This window comes from Mytilus californianus, unplaced genomic scaffold (assembly GCF_021869535.1).
Source record: "Mytilus californianus isolate M0D057914Y unplaced genomic scaffold, xbMytCali1.0.p SCAF_5, whole genome shotgun sequence".
Classification (NCBI taxonomy): Eukaryota; Metazoa; Mollusca; class Bivalvia; order Mytilida; family Mytilidae; genus Mytilus; species Mytilus californianus.
The window spans coordinates 116,464,159-116,487,311 of NW_026262701.1; the positions used below are offsets into that span (position 1 = coordinate 116,464,159).

General features: G+C 32.4%; 1 protein-coding gene across 1 annotated transcript in view; it reads right to left on the bottom strand.

Annotated features, from left to right (window-relative positions):
• LOC127700744 (histone H4 transcription factor-like) overlaps positions 1–23,153 on the bottom strand; it is a 71,787-nt gene extending 48,634 nt beyond the window's left edge. Inside the window, exons 1-5 of the mRNA XM_052204392.1 lie at positions 23,010–23,153; positions 12,698–12,887; positions 9,127–9,353; positions 5,057–5,162; positions 258–410 (exon numbers count right to left, since the gene is read on the bottom strand). Of these exons, the coding sequence (XP_052060352.1) occupies positions 258–410; positions 5,057–5,162; positions 9,127–9,353; positions 12,698–12,872 (661 nt within the window). The 5' untranslated portion in view covers positions 12,873–12,887; positions 23,010–23,153. The remainder of the gene's footprint in view (positions 1–257; positions 411–5,056; positions 5,163–9,126; positions 9,354–12,697; positions 12,888–23,009) is intronic.

Below are 23,153 nucleotides of genomic sequence, written 5' to 3' on the forward strand. Positions count from 1 at the left end.
TCAAAGCATTGTCTGAACTTGGATACACAGAAAACTTCAATGCAAAAACTAGTTTGAAACCCTGAAAATGCACATCTTGAATGAGAAAAATCATGAAATTATTTTCTCTAAACAATGTCACCTAGGGGAGATAATTTTCAAGCAAAGGTTTTGTTAACAAAAATTTAACCCTAGCCACTAGTCAAATAAACAAAGCCACAACCATGTTTATCTCCCTTTCAGTAAATTTTTCACATATTAAACACAAATATACTTACATTCAACCCCTGCCTGTCTTTTAACATGATCTACAAACTTGGTCCTTGATGAGAATAGTCCTCCACAGGTTGGACATGCTATCACCTTTTCCTGTGTATGACTACGTAGATGTTCACGTAATTTATACTTATTTTTGGCAACTGTCTCACACCCTACAATAATAATCAAAGAGCTGAAAGCTCTGAGGAAAAATGACGCTACTGTCTCTAATATTGAGATATTTTTTATGCAAGTCTTGATTTTCACATGTCGTAATAAGTTTAACATTGCAACATGTCTCGTAAGCATATAATTGATATTCGTATATGTGTCTGTTTTTTCAGTACAAATGAATAGGTCAAGACTACCTGAATGATCTACAGTATCCAATTACTACTGGCTGTTTTTTTGTATAAATAAATAGGTCAAGACTACCGGAATGATCTACAATATCCAATGACTACTGGCTGTTCTTTTGTACTAATAAAAAGGTCAAGACTATTTGAATGATCTACAATATCCAATGACTACTGGCTGTTCTTTTGTACATATAAATAAAGACTACCTGAATGATCTAAAGTATTCTAAGTAATGTGATTTTTTTCTTGCAATTACATTTTTCTAAATCAAGAATATAGACTACTAGTATCCTTTTCAAACCAAATGATTATGAAGAGCCTGTTGTTAGCAAGCTCTTATACCCCACATACTCGTTAAATAAGTTACTAGTGACCTAGTTATTTCTGTTACTTGAAGCAAATTATATTTCTATATATTTAGACAATAGTATAATATTGTTTTACTAGTTTTATTTCACCTTGAAGATTAGACAAATAGGGATACTCCTTCGATTTTTTATTTCATGTCAGTCAAGTCGCTTTATATGAAACTTGAAACCACTTCTCTGCCATATTGTTATTTTATAACAACTCTGCCCTTGACCATGTTGACCCATGTAATTGATATTCATTCTTTAACCATATATCATAGTCAGTTAGTTTTTGATTTTGCACTCCCACACCACCTTTCATGTCTTTCAGGTCAAATGTCCGTCTCCATTTAAGTTAATGACATTGAACAATCATGGTATTAAACACAATTTCAATAGTGATAATGCTGTTCTCGTGGGTCACCATATATTCAACTTGGGTAGCATTCCAGTTATTGAAATTTGTGTCAGATTAGAACAATGATCTAGATCTTTAGGAATGGATCTTATAATTTAATATGGAGCCATAGTATGGGACCCCTACACGGTAACAAAAAAAAACCAAGCTTGAAAGGATACAATGTCAAGCGGCAAAATCTATCACCAGAGATTACAAGTCAAAAGAGGATGGACGGGATACGTCTCTAAAATGCTTGCTGAACTGGAACTACAGCAAGATCTCCAGACAAGAGTATCTGAGGGGCTGATTCCCGCTATTGAACCATACTGTCATTCTATAATATCATTGCGTAAGTATTTCTGTATTGGCCTTGTTATTGGTCCATGTCTTGGTCCGAGTACACAGTTATCGTCCTTTGATTTTCGTTGTCCACGAATAAAGTCCCTAGTGTGGACAGTGTGTTGCTTGCCAATTTTTTTAGTACCCCTTCCAAATTTATTCCTTCATGTTTTATGCCTCAAATAGCAAGTAGGGGGATGAAATTGCACTGTAAAAAAATTTGGGTCATGAATTGTAAAGTTAAGTAGTGATTTGGTCCAGCTGAAAAAGGTTAAAAATTAGCACTTCGGAAGCTGTCAAAAGATTTCAAGACCCCCTTAACATAGAATTGTCCATATTTTGAGTTAGAGCCGATGAAGTTTTCTATAATTTTGATATGATTTGTCCCAAAAGTAGTACAACACACTGTAAAAATATTATTGAGAAAGCGCAGGTGGGATTTTTTTTATTTTCATTTATTGTCTAAAAGAAATGCACTACGAAATAACTGTGTACTCGGACCCTTGGGTGTATTGGTCTGAGGCGAAGCGGAAGGCCAATACTGCTGGCCGAGGACCAATAATAAGGCCAATACAGAAATACACGTAATAGTATCTTTATTTAAAATTAACTACAGTGTTACAATATTTTTGTTATTTCATTTCACAAGAGATAAACATTTTTACCTTGAAGTGGAACTATCCAAATCGCAGTTTCTTTTTATAAGATGCAATATCTAATGATTCGGTGCCGTTTGAAGTATCTTCAGCCTTTTCTCATCTGATGAATTTTTCTACCCTTTCCAGTCACTATAAAGTGTTACAACTTTAATTTAGACACAACGCATAAATAGTTATTGGAAAGGTACTGCCATTGCATGTGTAATGCAAATATATTTAAAAAAAAAATAATGTAAGAGTTGAAATTGATACAACTATCCATAAGCCAATTGACCAAAGAACGAAGATTTGCACAATTACAGAATGCATATGCCTGGTTCGGGTTTAAAAATAAACGACCGTTTAAATACAAAACATGAGAAGCGACAGTAAACAGTAAAAATCGATTTGTACCATCGACATGATGAAATTATGAGGTCGTCAAGAAATGAACTTTGTGATAATTTACTCGTTCCCCAAACCTGAAATAATCCCATCGTCTACTTTCAATATCCTTTTTAAATGAACGGGACCGTCTTTAACCTAAAATATATGCCATACTGAACGTTTCAGCTTGTTTATGGTGAGTAAACCTGCGTCTTACAAACAACTGTTTACTTTCAGTTTGAGTTTATCGTGACTTACGATCTAAAAACTGGAGACGTTTTGTAAACAAAGATTCATACGCACCGCGTGGGTATAACCGTATTACTAATTTCCGATTTTTAAAATCTTCGTATATCTGGATAAAGACCAGTTTCTATCCAATGGATATCAAAATGATTCCGATTTTCACTTTTTTTAATGATTGTAAAGTTGAAATGGCATGAAAGGCTGACATTATTTAGGAGAACTATTTTGTCTAGCGATTGCTGATCATTGGAGGGTAAAAAGTCCAACACCATAACAAAACGGATCTATTTATCATGTATACATACAGATTGTTTACGATTGTAAGACATGTGCATAAAAGTGAAAGCTCGAATAAATATGAAAAATATAACAAAGGGATAGCTCCAAATACCATTTAATAACAAAAAACATATGGACAGGTCAAGATATCTTTTTGGTAAATAAAATAAAGTATGTAAACTGGTTCCCGTCCGACTACAACACTTTGTTCGTGTGTAGCGTAATACAAGCAGATTCCAGTTAGTATGTAAAATAGTAAATATGAAACCGAGTGCGGTAGGCGGAGGCAATAATCGACTTCCGTAAGTTCTGGTCAATGGTATCGGAAACATGCCGCTGATAGCGTCATTTTCCAAAAAACAAGTCAGTCAGTCAGAATGCCTCCTGGATTTCTTATATTGAGACTGAGAAAGATCTTTTATTCATGGTTTCCAGTTTTCAGGTTTAGTACAAATATTATTGCTCCATGGGTTTTCCGGTTTGTAGTTTCAGATTTGGAACATTACAGATGAATCAGGATAGGAATAATAAAAAGATGCTGGATACATGATATATGTTAATGAAACAGCAACCCTAAAACAAAATAAAACCAGGAAAAAAAAAACTCTGCAAAACTCTTTTTCAAAATCAGTTGCATTCTTGGTTATATTTTGAAAAGTGTTCACATATAAACATTGTGATCGGTTAGTGTCTTTACAAATAGATATTCAACCCATGGTGTTACTTTAATTCATTTTTGGTGTATGAACAATGAAATTACCAACAATCATCAAGATTTGATTTTTGATTAGATCCAATTGTATCAAATATAGAGACTACCAAGTCATGAGTTTAAATGAAAATAAAGTATCCATAACAATTCTAATTGGTCACCAAAATTTCAAAGCAAATTCAATCCATCTTTTTTTTCTTTACTATCTGTGAGATTTACTATGATATATGCAATGATTGTGATTTTGGTACATTATTTATGAAATTGCTATCTAAGTATACTAAAACTAACTGGCAAACATAAGAAGGTAACATATTATTTCACTATCAGGGATAAAGTGCCTTAAACTGCTTTGTTAACTGTTAGCATCCTTTAACAAAGTTTTCCCACCAAGCTGTGTTATTGTTTTCTGCTGTTGTGATATAACCGAGAATTGCATGTCCTTGACAAATTCTAAATGTGTTTTTCTTTTAACCTTTTGTTTTCATACTGATTGAGATGATAAGGAGAGTGGATACAGTTCTTACAATACTAGTTTAGCTCATGACATTTTGTTCATGCCCCTATCAAAAATCAGGATCAGTCGTTGTGATTGTTGCTTGTTAAATATATGTTGCTTTAGAAATTTGGTGCTGATGGCAGATTAGGAAAGAACAATTAAGTAATTGTAAAAAAACAAGAGTGCATGATTTGTCGTGCTATACATATCTCATTTGTTATTCAGAGTATAACAAAACAGGAAGTAGGTGTTTGACAGATCACTGTTGATCTGCTGACTAAATATGAAGTCATTCTGTTCACTAATTTATGAGAAAAGTGTGACAAAAAATGTTAAGTTCATTCAGCATATATACTGAAAAATTCAAAGTATCAGAAAACAGGAAGTAAGTATCTGATAGATCTGAAAAGTGCCCACACGTTACAACACATCATCACTAGTGAGCTGCTGACCAACTATTACTAGTTTCTTAGAAAAAAGGGACAGAATTATTTGATGGATGAGCAGACAGAAGAACAGCTGGACAGATATAGCAATATAGTCCATACTTTTAGAGTGAGGTATGATAAATATAATGTATATTAGTTCTTTAGTAACTTGTAAACATTACCTTCCCATTCACACCTAGCTCCGTGTTCTAAATTGTTACCCTCAGGAAATGTCTCTGAATGGTTATCTACATGGCGGTAAAATATCTCTGGATTGTCAATTATTGTCTAAAACATAAATGTAGGAAAAATGAAAGTTGTATTTTAGTTCTACTCTTCTCAGGGTAAATAAAAGCAACTTATATTGTCACTTTAAAAGTTTGCATTTACAACCAAGAACTGGTAGACCTTTTCTAATGTCAGCGATTTATAATTGATCAAAAACATATTCCCCTAAGTACTTAATATTATTTTAAAATATTGTAACTGGTAGAGATCCAATACACATAACTTAAGTTACCAGTTTGCTTATTTGTAAATCTTAATTAGTGGAATTTTTGTATATATCTAGATCTTGTATTGATGATCAGTTTTACTGTTTAAAGTTTTTATCTATCCATGAAACTTTTCAATATGATTTGCAAAATTATAAAAATTAGTAAAATTAAAGTGATGCCACCAAAATTCAAACTTGATCTGTGTTTTGTGGTAATAAGCATTGTGTATAAGTTTCATAACATTTGGTTGAGGCAAACTTAAGTTAGAGAACGGAAACTAAAAATTTTGCAATTTTTCCATTTATAAAGGGACATAACTCTAGAACGGATAAAGTGACAACACCAAAATTCAAACTTGATCTGTGTTTTGTGGTAATAAGCATTGTGTATAAGTTTCATAACATTTGGTTGAGGCAAACTTAAGTTAGAGAATGGAAACTAAAAATTTTGCAATTTTTCCATTAAAAAGGTGCATAACTCTAGAACGGTTAAAGTGACGCCACCAAAATTCAAATTTGATCTGTGTTTTGTGGTAATAAGCATTGTGTATAAGTTTCATAACATTTGGTTGAGGCAAACTTAAGTTAGAGATTGGAAACTAAATATTTTGCAATTTTTCCATTAAAAAGGTGCATAACTCTAGAACGGTTAAAGTGACGCCACCAAAATTCAAATTTGATCTGTTTTTTGTGGTAATAAGCATTGTGTATAAGTTTCATAACATTTGGTTGAGGCAAACTTAAGTTAGAGAACGGAAACTAAAAATTTTGCAATTTTTCCATTTATAAAGGGGCATAACTCTAGAACGGTTAAAGTGAAGCCACCAAAATTCAAATTTGATCTGTGTTTTGTGGTAATAAGCATTGTGTATAAGTTTCATAACATTTGGTTGAGGCAAACTTAAGTTAGAGAACGGAAACTAAAAATTTTGCAATTTTTCCATTTATAAAGGGGCATAACTCTAGAACGGTTAAAGTGAAGCCACCAAAATTCAAACTTGATCTGTGTTTTGTAGTATAAGCATTGTGTATAAGTTTCATAACATTTGGTTGAGGCAAACTTAAGTTAGAGAACAGAAACCAATTTTGGGACATACGGACGGATGTACGTACGTACGTATAGACGGACAAGGGTAAAACTTAATGCCCCCACCGCTATGGCGGGGGCATAAAAATCATCACTGTAGGGCAATAAATCCGATCAGGAGTCGATTGACAATTTAAACAATGTTTGACTTATTTGAAGATCTTTTTGTACTTAACATTTTTAATATTTACAATTTCTGCAAAAATAGGTAGAAATCATTTATATACCCTTGTCAGTTTTGCTCCATCTTATTTGGTTTTTGAGATATATGCCAAAAACTGCAATTTACCCCTATGTATTATATTTTGCAACAGTAGCAATATCTGTTGATTGATCAAATCCCATGATATAATATTCAAACTAGATTCCCGAAGGAACATTCAGTTTAACTTTGGTAACAATTAGCCTAGTAGTTCCAGAGAAGAAGATTTTTTTTAAATTTTACGATGACAGATGCCAAGTGAGGCAAATATCTCAAATACACCCTTTGGGCCAGGTGAGCTTAAAATGATGTATATTAGATCTTATTTCATCTGAAATAACCTGCATTTCAGATTGAGATGTATTCATTATTACAAAACAAACTGTTAATACAGAGATATGTCTAGCCTGATAGTAAAATGCAAATGTTAAAATTAAAATGGCAATACCTTATCTTGTAAACTATGCAAAACATTCAAAGTCAATGAACCATGACTGAAGGTGCATGGCTATATAGTCTACCTGGAAACAAGATATGCTACTGATAAGGAGAGGGTTTTCTAAATTGTGGGTTTACGGATCCGGAAATCCAATCGGATTTTAAGAAGAAAAAAAATTGAAATTGAAAATTCATGCTTTTATAATTCTCCATTATAAGCTACTCTACCTAATTCATTATACCTGAAATATTAATGAATATATCATAATAGCGGCATTTACCTCAAATTATGTGCATTATTGTATCATATCTATAAAACATAATCAGAAATGATAACACATCGTCCTTTGTGTTCAATAAAAATCTCAAAATAATCTATTGCCGTTGTGTTCTTAAAAACAAAATTCTAAAAATAGACAATAGAAGAGATATGTAAATGTGGTATGAGCAAATAATTTTACTGAACAAAAACTATGTTCATAGCTCTTTACAATAAGTTTGTTTTCCTTTTTTGTCATACTTCTGTAAAATTTTAGTTTGAACCATTTTAGGATTAGCTGTTTCATCCTCATAAATGAATTTGACCCATCCAAAAGGGAAAGACATTAAGTAAGTAATAGAAATGACCACAAACAATTTGGAGTTTTCTTGTTTCCTAGGTTGTATGAAAATTTTTAGTCCATTTAGATATCAAAAGCAGGTTTATCTGGCAAAAAGGAAACTACCAATATCGGCATCTTTCACATTGGACAGATCTACTTAGCAGGTGGTGAACGGTTATTTTCATGTACTGTGTCTGCAATATTTTTTCACTTGATTTCCTGCTTGAAGCTTATTTTTCAGCGTGACTAGGAACAATTATGCAAATCTCAAATTTTCAATTTTTCAAATCTTAATGCATGAAACATTAATGTTATTTAGCTTAACCATCAATAGTACCCTAATATCACTCCCAGTTTGATTTGAGTGTGTATTGATCATGATGGCGTGTTACTTAAAATTTATCGGGTTCAGATCTTGAACTCTGAATTTAAATTGTTTTATCCTCCAATTAACTCTTATTACAAATACAACCGCAGCAATACAAAATATTCTCACAGTGGGACTCTGGATTTGAGTTAATAGTTTTGTCTGAGATATTATTCTGCTCTTTGCTAAATTGGAAATAATAACAAGACTGTTCTTATAATAGATAATAATTCTAATATCATTTGCATATATCTACAAATACTTGAATCAGATTGGTTCGTTAGAAATTTTTCCTTAGGTTTACACTTTCATAAACCAGGTTGCCGAAACTACTTTCATAACCTTCACTATGATCTATTCATGCGCGATATACATGCATGGGATCCAGGGGTTCTAAGCAAATTTAGATTAAAAAACAAATACATAACTATTATTTCTTTTTTTTAACGCATGACAAAATGAAATAATGCATTTATAAAGCATGGAAAACAAATGGAAAATGTAGGGAATTGATGTAAAATTAAATTCTGTGAAATATGATGAATGATCTTGGCGCATTAACGTCATGGCATAACATGATGTCATACAAATGAAAACTGAAAAGCTGAAGATTATTCCGTTACTTTTACGGTTCAAATTCAGATAACATCTTTTCAAAATGAAGTTTTTTTAGGTAGGTGTTATTTCATTTTAGATTTGTTTTTTTTAAATGCATTAATCATTAACATGATTAACATTTATGGATTTACGAAAGTCAGTATGGCGGTTCACTCCTTAGTTACGACATGTCAATTGTTCATTTGATGGTAAATAGTAGCATATGAATAAAATTTGTTGATTAAAAATTGCAAATCTTCGGCTTAAGAATTATAAGGATTAAACACATTTTTTCTAGAGGTTATTGATGTGTAAACTTGGACTTTTCTTCAGTTTGTGAGTAAATCGTCCCAGTTTACACATCAATTACCTCTAGAAAAATGTGTTTAATCCTATAATAAAGAGTTGTTTTTGCCGACCTGATAATATTTATGAGACTGAATGTGTATTTCTTATACCTCACCTCACACATATTCCATCCACATTGAAGTCTCTCTGGTAATTCTGGTATCAAATTACGACTTTGGTTCTCTAACAAGCATCCCCTTAAATTCATCTTACGTATCATCTGCTCTCCTATATTCTTTATTTTGACATGAAAACAATGGAAGTAGGCATGGCGTAGAAAATCTGTTCTACGTCCTTGGACCATTGTGTTGCATTCTCTCCACTCACATGGGAACTCTCCGTCTGAAATGTAAACAGAAGTCTTCTATATTACATAGAAACTATATCATGCATATATACTACCTAAAGGATCATTCATTACATTTAGAAGGCACATATATTACCAAGTAGTAGACATATTCCTATAAAAAAGAAACATGGCAATGCATAAAGCTTAAGTTTCATTTCTTTTCTTTTTTGTGGGCGAGGGGTCGTAAAGAAAATATAAACATCTGCCAACTTGGAACTATTTGAAAGTAAGCTTATTGTTGACAAAAGGTGGTTCTGTTGTACAACTAATAACCATGGTATCTTTGACAAATTCCAACATAACAACAGTGTAAAGTTTCAAATATATCAATCAAAGCATACATGTATATTGTAGTCTGAAAATTGTGAAAAATCGGATAAAATATGATGGTTAAATTGTCATGCCATATGTTCATAAATTCTGATAAAACTACAATGATAGTATATATATGATAAAAGGTACAAGATAAAAACTGTGTTTCTATCAAGCAGAACCAAGTCTAGCTATTGAGAATAATATTCTTCAAAAATCATCAATTGAAAAACTTTTAGTGTTAGAATTGACTCTAATCTATCATGTTAATTACTTATGTTCATCAATATCATCTAGTCTCTATTTTCTCTCTAAGATTAAGAAAAGAAACCTAATGAGAAAAGAAACCTAATGAAGTGGATTTAGGCAAACATAGGTCACCATACAGCCTTCAACAATGAGCAAAATCCATACCATATAGTGAACTATAAAAGCCCAAACATGACAAAATGTGAAACAAACGAAAAAACCAATGACAGTTGTTGTTTGTTTAATATGAAATCATTTATGATCCCTTGCACTGATTTAGAAATGCAAATTTTTACATCATAAACAAAGATAGTAGGACAATATGAAACTTGAACACCTTAACCTCTAGTATTATTTGAAAGGGGTTCGTATTGCTTTGTCTGTAGACTCAGTTATTCATTGTTGTATTTTAGAGTATTTTACTTTTTAATGTTTTTGTTGTTTCTACTGGTAAATCCTCTCTATCGTTTGTTCTGGAAAACATATTTTTCATTTCCAAGTAATGTGGATTCATTACCATTTGTGTTTGAGGAATGCCATTTGTTTGAGGGATACCATTTGTGTTTGAGGGATAGGATACCATTTGTGTTTGAGGGATACCAATTGTGTTTGAGGGATACCAATTGTGTTTGAGGGATACCAATTGTGTTTGAGGGATACCATTTGTGTTTGAGGTATACCAATTGTGTTTGAGGGATACCAATTGTGTTTGAGGGATACCAATTGTGTTTGAGGGATACCATTTGTGTTTGAGGGATACCAATTGTGTTTGAGGGATACCAATTGTGTTTGAGGGATACCAATTGTGTTCGAGAGATACCAATTGTGTTTGAGGGATACCATTTGTGTTTGAGGGATACCATTTGTGTTTGAGGGATACCATTTGTGTTTGAGGGATACCAATTGTGTTTGAGGGATACCAATTGTGTTTGAGGGATACCATTCGTGTTTAAGGGATACCAATTGTGTTTGAGGGATACCAATTGTGTTTGAGGGATACCATTTGTGTTTGAGGGATACCATTTGTGTTTGAGGGATACCAATTATTGAAGATTTCATGGGTATAAGTAAACTACAAATGTTCAAATGAAGTACAAATTTTTTATAGGCTTGTATGCAGATTTTCGCAAAACCACCAAAATACGATTTTTCCTCAATTCACGGGAATTGGTAGCCACGAAAATAATTGAATCAGCAATATCACATTTAGTCATGTTTTAATGTTAGAGAATTTACATTCATTGATGGTTTATAAAATTGAGGATGTCTAAGGAATAACAACAATAACCAAAGAGAAAACTGACATGTCAGCAAGGGCCCCACTTGCACATTTTTATGAGAGGCAAATAGACAGATGCATAGAAAGCAAATGTTCATAAGTTGCCAATTTTCATAAATTTTGACAACAGCAATTAATTCAGGATGTGATCTTGATTAATATATGTTTTGTTAAAATCCAAGCACTAGGTATTTTGGTTGGCATTTTTCATAAATGGTGGGCAACCCTTAATTTTGACGGAGTATGATTTTGTATTAGCAAATAATATCTTTTTCGTTCAAATCCTAGCAAAAAATATGATTCTCAGTATTTATCATTTTTTAACAAAAATTAAGTTTTTTAAACAAATTTTGACTTGAGGAAACAATTTGGAATGCATATTATGCCTATATTATATATATATCAATTTTTGATGACATCCTACTGCAAGAGGGTGCCTCTCAAAATTTGTGATTTTATAACAAAAAGTAAGTTTTTTTTTCAATTTGTAAATCACTTCCCTAAAATTCATTTTTGATAAAATCATATTAACAGAAGACATTCCGTAACAATTTATTTTTTTACAAAAACTAAGTTTTTTTCCAAAATTGATGCGAATTTCACCAAAATATAACATACATATCTACATATCATGCACAGATGTGCATAATTTCAGCTGCCTCCTACATATACTTTTGGAATTTTTGCGTTTACAATAGACATTTCTCAAAATTTGTGATTTTTAACACAAAGTAAGTTTTTTACGAAATTAATGAGCAGAATTTCACCAAAATATAATATGCACAACTACATATTATGCACAACAACTTTTGTTGACAGACAGAGACAGACAAAGTGAAAACTCTATTGTATGTTAGGCCAAAAGAAAATACATGTCTGTTTACAGCTACCCAACCGACCCTAATTTGAGCGCAGACCCTTAGTCATTTTATTACCGTCGTTAAGTGAAAAATTAACTGAACTCGGTCAAAAGCGAAGTTAGAATTGCCAATAAGTATAATCAATTGCCTGATACATCTCAATGTTCACAATTGTGAATATGACATCTGCTTTAAGGAAACTCATGTGATGGAATAAAACTTTGCAGTCATTTTTTTTCAAACTAATAACCAAGCGAAATAATCCAATCATTAAAAATACGGGTAAACTCGGACCACGGCAAGACGTACCGCACAACTCAAAATCATGTTGGAAAAAAATAAAATGGAAATACCGACCTACCTACCCTATTTTTTTTATGATGTAACCTTAAACAAACATATATTTTTTGGGGCTTATCTAAATCTGCAGATATGACTCATCAAAATATTTTAACACTTTTGTTGTTTTCTGTGCAATGTTTTGTAAACTTATGTTTGTCTTATGTTCGTTTTTCTTTGTCTTAAGGTTCTTTACTGCCTTTTACGATTTTTTTTTTTAAATGGCCATTTTTCTGAAAAAATTGATATGCCATAAGAATATAAGGTTAGTTAAGTGTTACAACTATAGGTAAGATACCTGTATTAGGATCATCCCTTCCAACTTCATAATGATGTCCTATAAGATGTTGACTCATGTGAGATAAGAATTCCTCCATATTATTAAACTGATGAGAGCATTCTCCCCATTCACACAGTAACAGCAGTTCAGACATTAGAATCTTTGTCTCTTTGGTATTAGGTTTGGGAGGCATTTTCTTCTATTTGCTCTGTAATGTAAAAATACAGTTTAACCAGACATTCATAATCTATAATACTAAAGGGGGGATTTTAACTAATTTTTGGGAAAGAGTCTGACTCAAACTGAAAGAGATATAGTTTAGGTTGTACAGAATGTTTCTCACATGAGCATATTTACTCTACAGGCAAAAATTTTTTTGACATCACAAATATTCATACATGTACTACTAAGGCACTTATATGCAAAAATGTATCCAGTTGCATATGACTATTGTCACATGATAGTATAGCTTGCAAATTTCACCCTTCCAGATCCTTTTGTATTCCACTTTATTTAATATTACTGACACAAAGCAAATAAAATCTTCTTACTGATCACTTTTAATGTGTTTTGTGTTTTCACTCTTTGCCCTGACAAATGCTAGAGGGAAAATTCAAATATGCCAAATATTAAAAAAAAAAACATTTCTTCAAAATTATACTGAAACTGAGGTTTCAACTCCCTCAGGCAAAGTTGGCCTTAGATGGATTTGGCTATTTTTTAGGTCCTTTTTGGTTTATAGCTCTGCAACGTTTTTGGTTTTTGGATACATCCTTGACTTTCAAATATTCGGCTTTGAGCGTTCCTGATGAAAGTAAATCCAGAAAAGTGCTTCGGACGCATCAAATTTATAACGTGTTGTTTTCATTTTTTTTCAAACACGTTTTAAATATCCATGATATTTTTAGAGTTTAGTAGCCTCATGCACTTCCAATAAATAGTTTCTATTTCCTTTTATTTCACATTCTCAACAAACAAAAACATATTGTTAAAGGAAATTGCTGATAAAAAGAACAATGGCATTTTATTTTTTGCTAGTGACTTCATATATCAGATATTCTTGCTGATAAAGTCAGTATAAAATAAAAATGTGATTATTCTATATGTACATGATGTATATGTAAGTTAAGTTGGCCATCATATGTTATTTGATTCAAACAATTGATATATTAGTTTTAATTAGAACTGGATGGACTATGCGATATTTTGGTGTAAAAAATATAAAAATAAAGCCAATATAATTTAAACTTATAAGCAAAATATACTTCCACAGTATTTATAGAGATGGGGGACGGAACGAAATTTGATTTCAATCAATTCTTTAACATATCTCACTCACAAAAAAAAGCTGTCATAATTCTCATGTCTTCAAATGTTTTATTTAAGGATAAGGTATAAGCACACGCTATACTAACAAACTACATGCAATAGTTATTTATTCAGAAACGAATTAAAAAAAAAAAGTTACTAAATGTATTTAGTGTGAACAACTATTTTAAAGCATTGAAAATAGCCATGGTAAAATCCATTAGACGACCGTGATTGTGAGCAGAAACGACCCGGTTTCCATATGGCCAGATGGAGCTATTTAAGCAAAAACTGTGGGAATGAGCAAGTTGAAGCAACACAACACGATGACTAATTCATCTTCAAGAAGCGACAAGAAAATCAAGAACTGTAAATTAACTATTTCAAATAAATAAACATGCAATACAATGCTTTTTTTATATACATGTATTAAAGTGATTTTCAATGCTTCATTATACAAATAGCAGTTGCTTAGGGCATGGGTTCCCCTTTTTCTTTTTTTTTAATTCAAATTTATTTTAGTAAAGATTCTTTAATATTTCAACTTATATTCACTTTAATATTCAATTAACATGTATTCTTACTTTTAAACTGAGTTTTACTGTGCATATTGCTATGTGTTTGTTTATTCCACATCCGCTAGAGGTATACATGTAGGAGAGGGTTGAGATCTTATAAAACATGTTTAACCCCGCCTCATTTTTGTCCCTGTCCCAAGTCAGGAACCTTAAGCCTTTTGCCTTGTGTGTTTTTTAAATTTTGGTTCATTAATGTTTCGGAGTTTAGTGTGGCATCCATTTCACTGAATTGGTATACATTATTGTTAAGGGACCAGCTAAAGCCTGCCTCCAGTGAAGGATTTTCCTTCTGCGTGAAGACCCTTTGGTAGCCTTGGGCTGATTTTCTGCTCTTTGGTCAGGTTGTTGTCTCTGGCACATTCCGTTTCCATTCTCAATTAAATTGCTCTTACCCATTTATACTATATTACAGAGGTTAATATAAGATCAAGTCATGACCTTTTTTCTTTGTCCAAGAAAAGCAATATGTGTGTCCCCAGTTTTAATACTGAAACAACATCCAAGTACTAAATGTAGAACACACACCAGATTATACAGTCATTGTAAATAGAAAACGTGTTGAAAACTCAACAATCATTATAAATCACTAACTTGAATTGTGTCTTTAATTACTTTTAATCTCAAACAAGTAATGAATCATATTTAAATATCTTTCAATGACACAATACACATACAATTAGGCACCAAATAAAAGTATGCATGTTTAATAATGTTTCAGTTTCACTGTGTTTGATTCTATTTAATTTAGTTTATTGTATATCGCATATGTTTTATTTTTTCTTATGTTCTATCTTTATTCTTGAATTAATCGTCTTTAATTTATTGACTTTTTATATAAATTTATTTGTTTCAATAGTATGTAAACCTTCTTAAGGTTAAATTTTTCTTCTTGTCGCTAAATTATTTGTCCTTGTCACAAATTAGTTAGACCTCAAACTGCAAGTGTACAGGACTTGGTAATTGCATATATGTTCACTCTTTGGGATATTTATATGTCATATCTGACAATGACTAATTTATGGTTACCATGGTTACACACTCTCACCTTACATATAAAAGAGGTTTCAAATTTTGTCATTTTGGGGAATTATTATATGGCAATTAAAAGCTTGACATGTTGAATCTAGACACCAGTTCATTACTGAAGACCTCTATTCAAATATCTGGGTTTCTTGTAGTTTAGTTGCCTCAAATGACCAGGGCTCAAGCTAGTGGACAACTGGGGCAAAGAAGTCACTTTCCCATCCGTCACATTGCTTTGCCTGACCGTCAATAGCTATATCTAGTCAACAGGGTGGTCACAATAGTAGCTGTCAGTCGTTTTCGTTATCAGCAATTTTCCATTTTTAACAAGTCGATGAAACAGCAATTTTTCATTTATAAGTAAAGATATTCAAAGAGATTTATTTCTTTAGAAAAGAGGTGAAAACTTTGACTTTACAGATTGGACGTATGTTATTTCAAACAAACAACTTTAAAAGTTTTTTTTTTTTCATTTCCGTAACTTGAGCGTATATCAAAACATTCTGATTTTTGGCATAACAAGTTTGTAACTTCATTAGAATGTGATGTCTTTAGTTTGTGTTTCATCCATTTATTGCATTAACAGTCAGGGGTAACACTTATACAAGTCAATTTTATTTCTTGAAGATATAATATTTACTTGTTTTAGTAAATTTGTAAGATTTTTATCTTATTTTCAAGGTTTGAATAGTCTCCCCTTAATCTTCTCCAAAAATTTACTTAAAATGCAAGTAATTTTCTTTTACAACCCCTTACATATGTATATTTTCAAGTTTTGAGAGGTCAAAACATGCTTTTACAATATTTTTTCTGGTTTGCTAATTAATTTTTAAATAGAATTCAACCTTTTATCTCAAGAACTAAACAAAGAAGTCTATTGTGCACAGATGTTAAGTAACTGTGCATCGCCTCCAAATATTAATTGCTCCCTGAACAATATTTTGAAGATAACAGACAAATGAGATTTTCATTGTCCGTGAAATTATGCTTTTATGAAAAGTAAATACAACTATTAATGACAGAAAATTAAAAACTCCAGTAGAGCAATAGTCAATAGAAGTTCAAGAAAAGAAAATAAGACTTTTTTACTTACATAAGTAAAAAATAGCTGAATGTCTAAGGGGTGTAACTCTACCTCCAAAATAAATTACCTGCACCAGTAAATAAAAGGCACTTATATAAGTATTACCCCTGACTGATTAAAAGCATAAATTCCTTTCCAAATCACTTGTCAAACATAGTTTATTTTCGTAAATTTTTCTTTGTCCGCCATTGAAATATTTGTATGAACCATGCAGGGCCTAATCTAGGATTTTGGAGAGGGGAGAAGTGACTTCTCCTTCCATGAGAGAGTAGGGAGAGGTGGTCTATTTCTTGGAGAAGTGAAATTCCATTACCGTTTCGGTTGCATAGTGTTTTAGTGCTTGTCACTGAGGAAATTATGCAATAAAAAATATACATGTGTCACCAAGGTCCCACAGAGCACTGTTAGATAAGGGGGAGCTAACTCGTATGTGCTGGAACCAAGGGACAGGGGGTCAGTCTATCGCTAGACTTAATGTTCTGATAGGCATAGCTAAAACGCAAGGAAGGTTTTCATAATTTAATTTACGATAACAATTTAGATGAATAATGATAACAATCAATTAGTAAACAATGCCAAATAATATTAATAATTAAAGTACAAAGTATCAAATCTAAATATCAAATCCAAAGTAAAACTATTTCTCCTTACAATGTAAAATGTAAAATAAATGCCAAAACTACTAAATCATAAAATGAACTTAATCTCAAAATCAAATGTAAAAGTCTCAAAAATAAAAGATTCCCAAAAGTATTTTCCAAAGTTAAATTATGAGTCAGAGATAAATTTTGTCTCAACACTACACAGTCAACTGGTAGACTGGTAGACAGTCTTATAGGTCCAGTATCATGACGTGAGTAGTGAGAGGTTACGGTTCCGAAACACTGACTGCTTTTACAAAATTTCACAACGCTATTTATACTAAATCCAAAAATAAATAAATATGTCTCGACATGTTATTACTCTCATTAGCAAAAATAGACTTTAATTAACAAAGCCTAATCCTATAATGTTTTGATAAAATCTTAAACTTTCAAAATGACATATGCTAATTACAATTAATATTTCAAATCAAAGTGCTTTGAGCAAACTGTGACATTTCGAGTACTAATGCCACTACATAGGTAAAATTAATTAAACAAATTAATTAAAAATTTTACAAAATACAAACTTAAAATTTTCTTTCTAAAAGATAAAACATATTTTTTATCCAAAATAACACTAACACAAATATAAGCCAAATAACACACCATGACATATTCCCCCCTACTCTTATATGTTTGTCCCCAAACATGATATAAACATTTACATAGGAACACCTAAAAATATCTCAATACACTCTGTACAAACTATAACCTGGCGCCAGTAAGAAAAAGATATGTACAATAATTGTCAGCTAGCTAGCTTCTCCCAATGCAACCTGTATATTTTTGTGTTAACCAAAAATTAAACGAGACACTTTAATTAAAAACAAAAGATGTAGTAATAAGAAATAGTATGCGTGCACTCACACTAATTCCTAGAACTACCTACCCCCCAAAAAAAAATGTTTTAGAAAAACTGAAAAGATTTACATGTTTTTAAAATACAATTTTTCAAGTTTCAAACACTGTCCTGATGAGTCACAAATTGTTTAGAACAAATCACCATGTTCTACTTGGATTTATTTCCCTTTCAAACTCTCTAGTTAACTCTTTGAAGAAAGAGTCAATGCACCCATTCGGCACTTCATCAAAAGTCTGCCATTCTGGAGGCATATTTGGGTTCATCCAACTTAACAAAAATTCCATTTTTCCATTATTGGCGACTCTTGCCTCATGTATTTCATATCCTTGACCACAGATACTAAACTCTTGTTTCAATGTCCCCTGGTTCTTTTTTCGAATAAAGTCCAATTTTTCTTGCAGCAATCTCTCCTCAAATTTTATTGTAAAGTAGTTAATAAAATTGTGAGCATGGTTCCGAACAGATGTTATTGAATACCACTTTTGAATAATCCCAGTTTGAATAAGAAAATAAGCCTTTTTATTTATTAGACGCACTGCTAACAATTTTTCAGGTTGCGAATATTCCACAGAAGGGTTGTCTTTGGTTGATAGCACATTTACAGATTCATTTTGTGAATTGGCACTAGATTCCTTATTTTCATCATTTCCTTGTTTGTCAGATTTATTAAAAAAATTATGTTTACTTTGATTGAGAGGTCTTTTTCTCTTTTTCCCGCTCATAGTTCTGTCTGCATGAAATTGACGCACTATATTAGTTGGAATTTTGCATGGAAAATGCCACTCGGTTTGTCCTGTTTTGAATTTTATTTTGTAATATAGTGTACCATTACCTCGATTTGAAGCCATTAGACGGTCAATGTTTTCTTCCTTAAATGGGGTACAATTTCCGCGTTTACAATCCTGACACGATGGTTTGGTGTTGCCAACAGGTGGATTTTGTGGTTGGTTCTGATTGTTGTTGTCTTCAATTGTCTGGTCTCTGTTTGGTTGTAGTCTGTCGTTGTTGTCATCATTTCGCTGTCCTCTGTCGTTGTTATCATTTCGCTGTCCTCTGTCGATGTTGTCATCATTTCTTTGTCGTCTGTTCTGTTGTTTTCTGTTATTGTTGTCTCCATTTTGCTGTCCTCGATTTTGTTGTCTGTCATTGTTTTCTTGTTGACCTATTTCGTCTGGATCTAACTCGTCTTCTTCATTTTCATGTTCTGGAGGTGGATTAGTTGGACGAGTGTTAGGATCATAGTATGGCTTCAACCTATGCACAGTTACTAGTGACTTCACTTCTTTGTTGTTTGCACAATTACGGATTCTGTATGTGTGGTTTGATCTATTCACAAGTGTTATATAATATGGACCTACCCATTTGCGATGTAGTTTTGGAGCCTTTCCTACAGGAACTTTTGTACAATACAGCCAAACTCTTTGGGTAGGTCTAAACTCGGGTTCCTGTGCTGTCTTGTCGTATTGGCGTTTATTTCTCTCCTGGGCTATCTCTATATTCTCTGACGCAATCTTTCTGGTTCTTTCTAAATTTTGCAGAATTCTTCCTAAAAATATCCTATGATCTTGGGCTAAATGTTCCTTCGGTATTAATGAAGTGTCTATCGGTAGACACATTTCTCGTCCAAACAACAAGAAAAACGGTGAGAAATCAGTTGACTGAGTTGCAGGAGTGGCTCGGTATGCCATCATGATTCCTGGTTATAGATGAACCCAGTCGTCTTGCTGATCTTTAGCATAACTGCGTATAGATTGGAGAATAACGGAGTTCATTCTTTCGACAGATCCATTGGTTTGCGGATGATAGGAGCTCGTCAAGTGCCTTGTATTCTGAAACATTTCAGATAATGCTTTAACAAGGTTTGAGGTAAAATTCCTGCCGCGATCTGATATGAGAACTCTAGGTGCTCCGTATCGTGAGATAATCTCCCTATACAGTATTCCTGCTACCTCACCAGCTTCTTGTGTTTACCATGACACATGCAGTGTTTTTATATATTGATCAAAATGTATATATTGGAAATTTTTCATAAAAAAGTTCAGACAATATAGTTGTTATTTATTCATACCATTTGTACTGTCAACTTGAATTTAAGTTTAAATCAAATTTGTTGCTAGCCTAGTAATATTATCATGCATTAATCTCATGTTGTGCATCTGCCTAAATTTATTTTTAAAAGTCCAGAAAAATATGACCCCAGTTTATCTGATGACTTTTAAATGAATAGGCAATTTAATGTATATCACCACTTGTCATAATTTTGTAAAACATTATTGAATGTCAAGGACATCATGTCAGTTGTAAATTGAGATTCTCCTATAAGATTTTAAGCCTATAAATGAAGATATCTGTCAATCACACATTAATTAACCGATAAAGAGCTTATTTTTTCCATTTTTTTAATGAAAGATATCTCCCTTATGAACGAGTTGGTCGTGAAAAAAAAAACCACTGCTGATCACAAGCTGGCCATGTGTCGTACATACATGTATGTTTCAGTCACATTAATTTATCCATAAAAAAATCACCCGTTAATTCCCACCCTTATCCTACCAAATAGTACAACTAATCTACTCGTAATAAATAAAAATAAAACAAATCGTCTGTGTGATTATGCAACATCCTCAGATGAAAATTATCGTAAAATGATATTAAACTCAGACACTCAGTTTTCCGTTTTAATAGTTTTGAATGTTAAATTCGAGGATGTTCAAAGTCGCTGTTGTATTTATTTCATTTAATCATCAACAGTATTAGTCCCTGATCGTTTCTGACAGTCGCCATTTTTGTTTACCTGTGCAACGTGTGGAACACAACTTGACAAGTTGTCTCCCTTATACCGATTTTGATAGCGATTTGACTTCGCTATGAAGTCAGTCGGCCAGCTAGTTTTAGCAATTTTCAAAATACTTTGGTGAAATAGATCGTCATTTTGCCGGCAAGATTATGGACTGACCATGGATGGGAGGCGATATTCATCTGAAGCGGATCAGCTATGATCGAAATCTTAAGATAATATAAACTACAGATCAAGGCTTCCAAATAAAACGGTCATATATGCCGGACATTTGTATAATGTCCGGTAAAAGTCCGGCTGGGCAAAGCATGAAACGGTCATCTACTTTTTAGTTTTCAAGGCTTTAAGAGACGGTCATTTTAACATAATTCGCGATCTTTTTGACCCAACGTTTTGCCTTTAACAGCCACACATTTCCGGTCATAAAAATGACATGATCATTAAGTACTATCAAAACAACCCCTACTTTAATACCTTCTCATTTTAATCAAGGCTAATTAGTTGTCAAACAGCTGAAATTTACCTGTTCAGGTGACAGGTAAACAATTTTGAACCGGACATTGATAGGTCTATTCAAAGTTATTTTCTTACATTTCATTGGTTTGCATCTAATTAATTTAGTCAAAAAGATTTAAATTATCTGAAATACGTTTACAAATATGATTTGATGAAAAAATTAAAAAGGTGAAAATGAAAAATCGTCATAACCACGTTGTTTAAACCTAGAGACATGTCTCTGTTTGAACTAGTACATGTGCGCAGGTGTGAAATTTAATTATGCATCCTAATTTCTTCAAAAAATGCTTAAATTGTCATTGAAACCTTTATCTCACGTTTATTTCGAATATTTTCTTGAAGAAATAACGTAGAAAGAGCTACTTCCACTCATTCACGCTTTGCAAACGTACACGGAATTTACGTATCCGTCTCTGGTCCATGTTTTACCATTGTCAAGATAACATCCGGTATAAAAACGAAAGTAAAGTTTTTGACAACATTATTTTGCACAAATAAAGAGTATAAGGCAGATATAAGTACGCTGATGTTGCACACTTCGAATGATGCACTGCCAATTTAACAGTTTACGTCAGAACTTCGAATTTGAATCAAAGAGAGTTTAATATTGTTTTTTTTTAATGTCAATCAAAATTTGGGATGGCCAACTCGGCAACTGATTTAATACCATAATTGCCTTTTGTTTATTTAGTCTTAAGGGATTAAAATCGGGATAATATATAAAATGTCCGGCTGGCTAAAAATAATTTTGGAAGCCCTGCTACAGATGTATATAAATTTGTTTAATACATAAATGGAAACAACTCATGTTACTTTAATTGTATTAGCAGGTATGAATTGAACAATATAAAAAATAATTAAATAAATAGGGTACATATGGCCCTTTAAGTTTAAGTTATTGTAAAAAACAAACATCTCCCTATGTCATTAGTCCAAATAGTTGTGTCTCTTGAAACTGAAAGGCTATGTTATTTTTTCTTTGATGCCTTCCTGAGCCTTTCAAGACGTCATAATTATTTGGCCTACCTATGACTATGTCATAGGCTATGATTCTGAAGTGGTGTGAGCCCTGAATGACATATCAATTATTTGGACTAGGATACACGACAAACTGTCAGTTACCCTTATGAAGAAGATAGCACATACTGCCACCAATACAGGTAGTCTTGAATGCTTCAAGACTTACCTGCATGAGATGAACTAGATCAACGCCAAGATGTTTTGAAATTCACTGTATATATGATGTATAGCACAAATTCAAAACAATTCAATATTTATTTTTTGTCTAAATTTTAAATGCGCATCCAAAAAGTGGCAAAATAATCAACTTATTGATGGTGGCCGCCTATTGGTAGAAGTAGAAGAAGTTTTGAATACACCAACAATTATCATTACTCAAAAGTCGTTCATCTGCCACTGCCTACACATAATTATTTCACACAAAATTATGAAATTTGTTGACTCATTTTGAAGTGTTAAATTGTAACATAAACGTTTGTCTAAAATAAAAGTCCATACACTTTCTCACAAACAGTTGAAAAACAGAGGACTTGACGCTACATTTAATGGTTTTCTATACTATTCAGCGGGTGAAAAAAACTATTCAATATTGTCGCCTGTAGTCTGCATTTTCCAGAATCGGCGGTCGACTGTTCCTGCTAT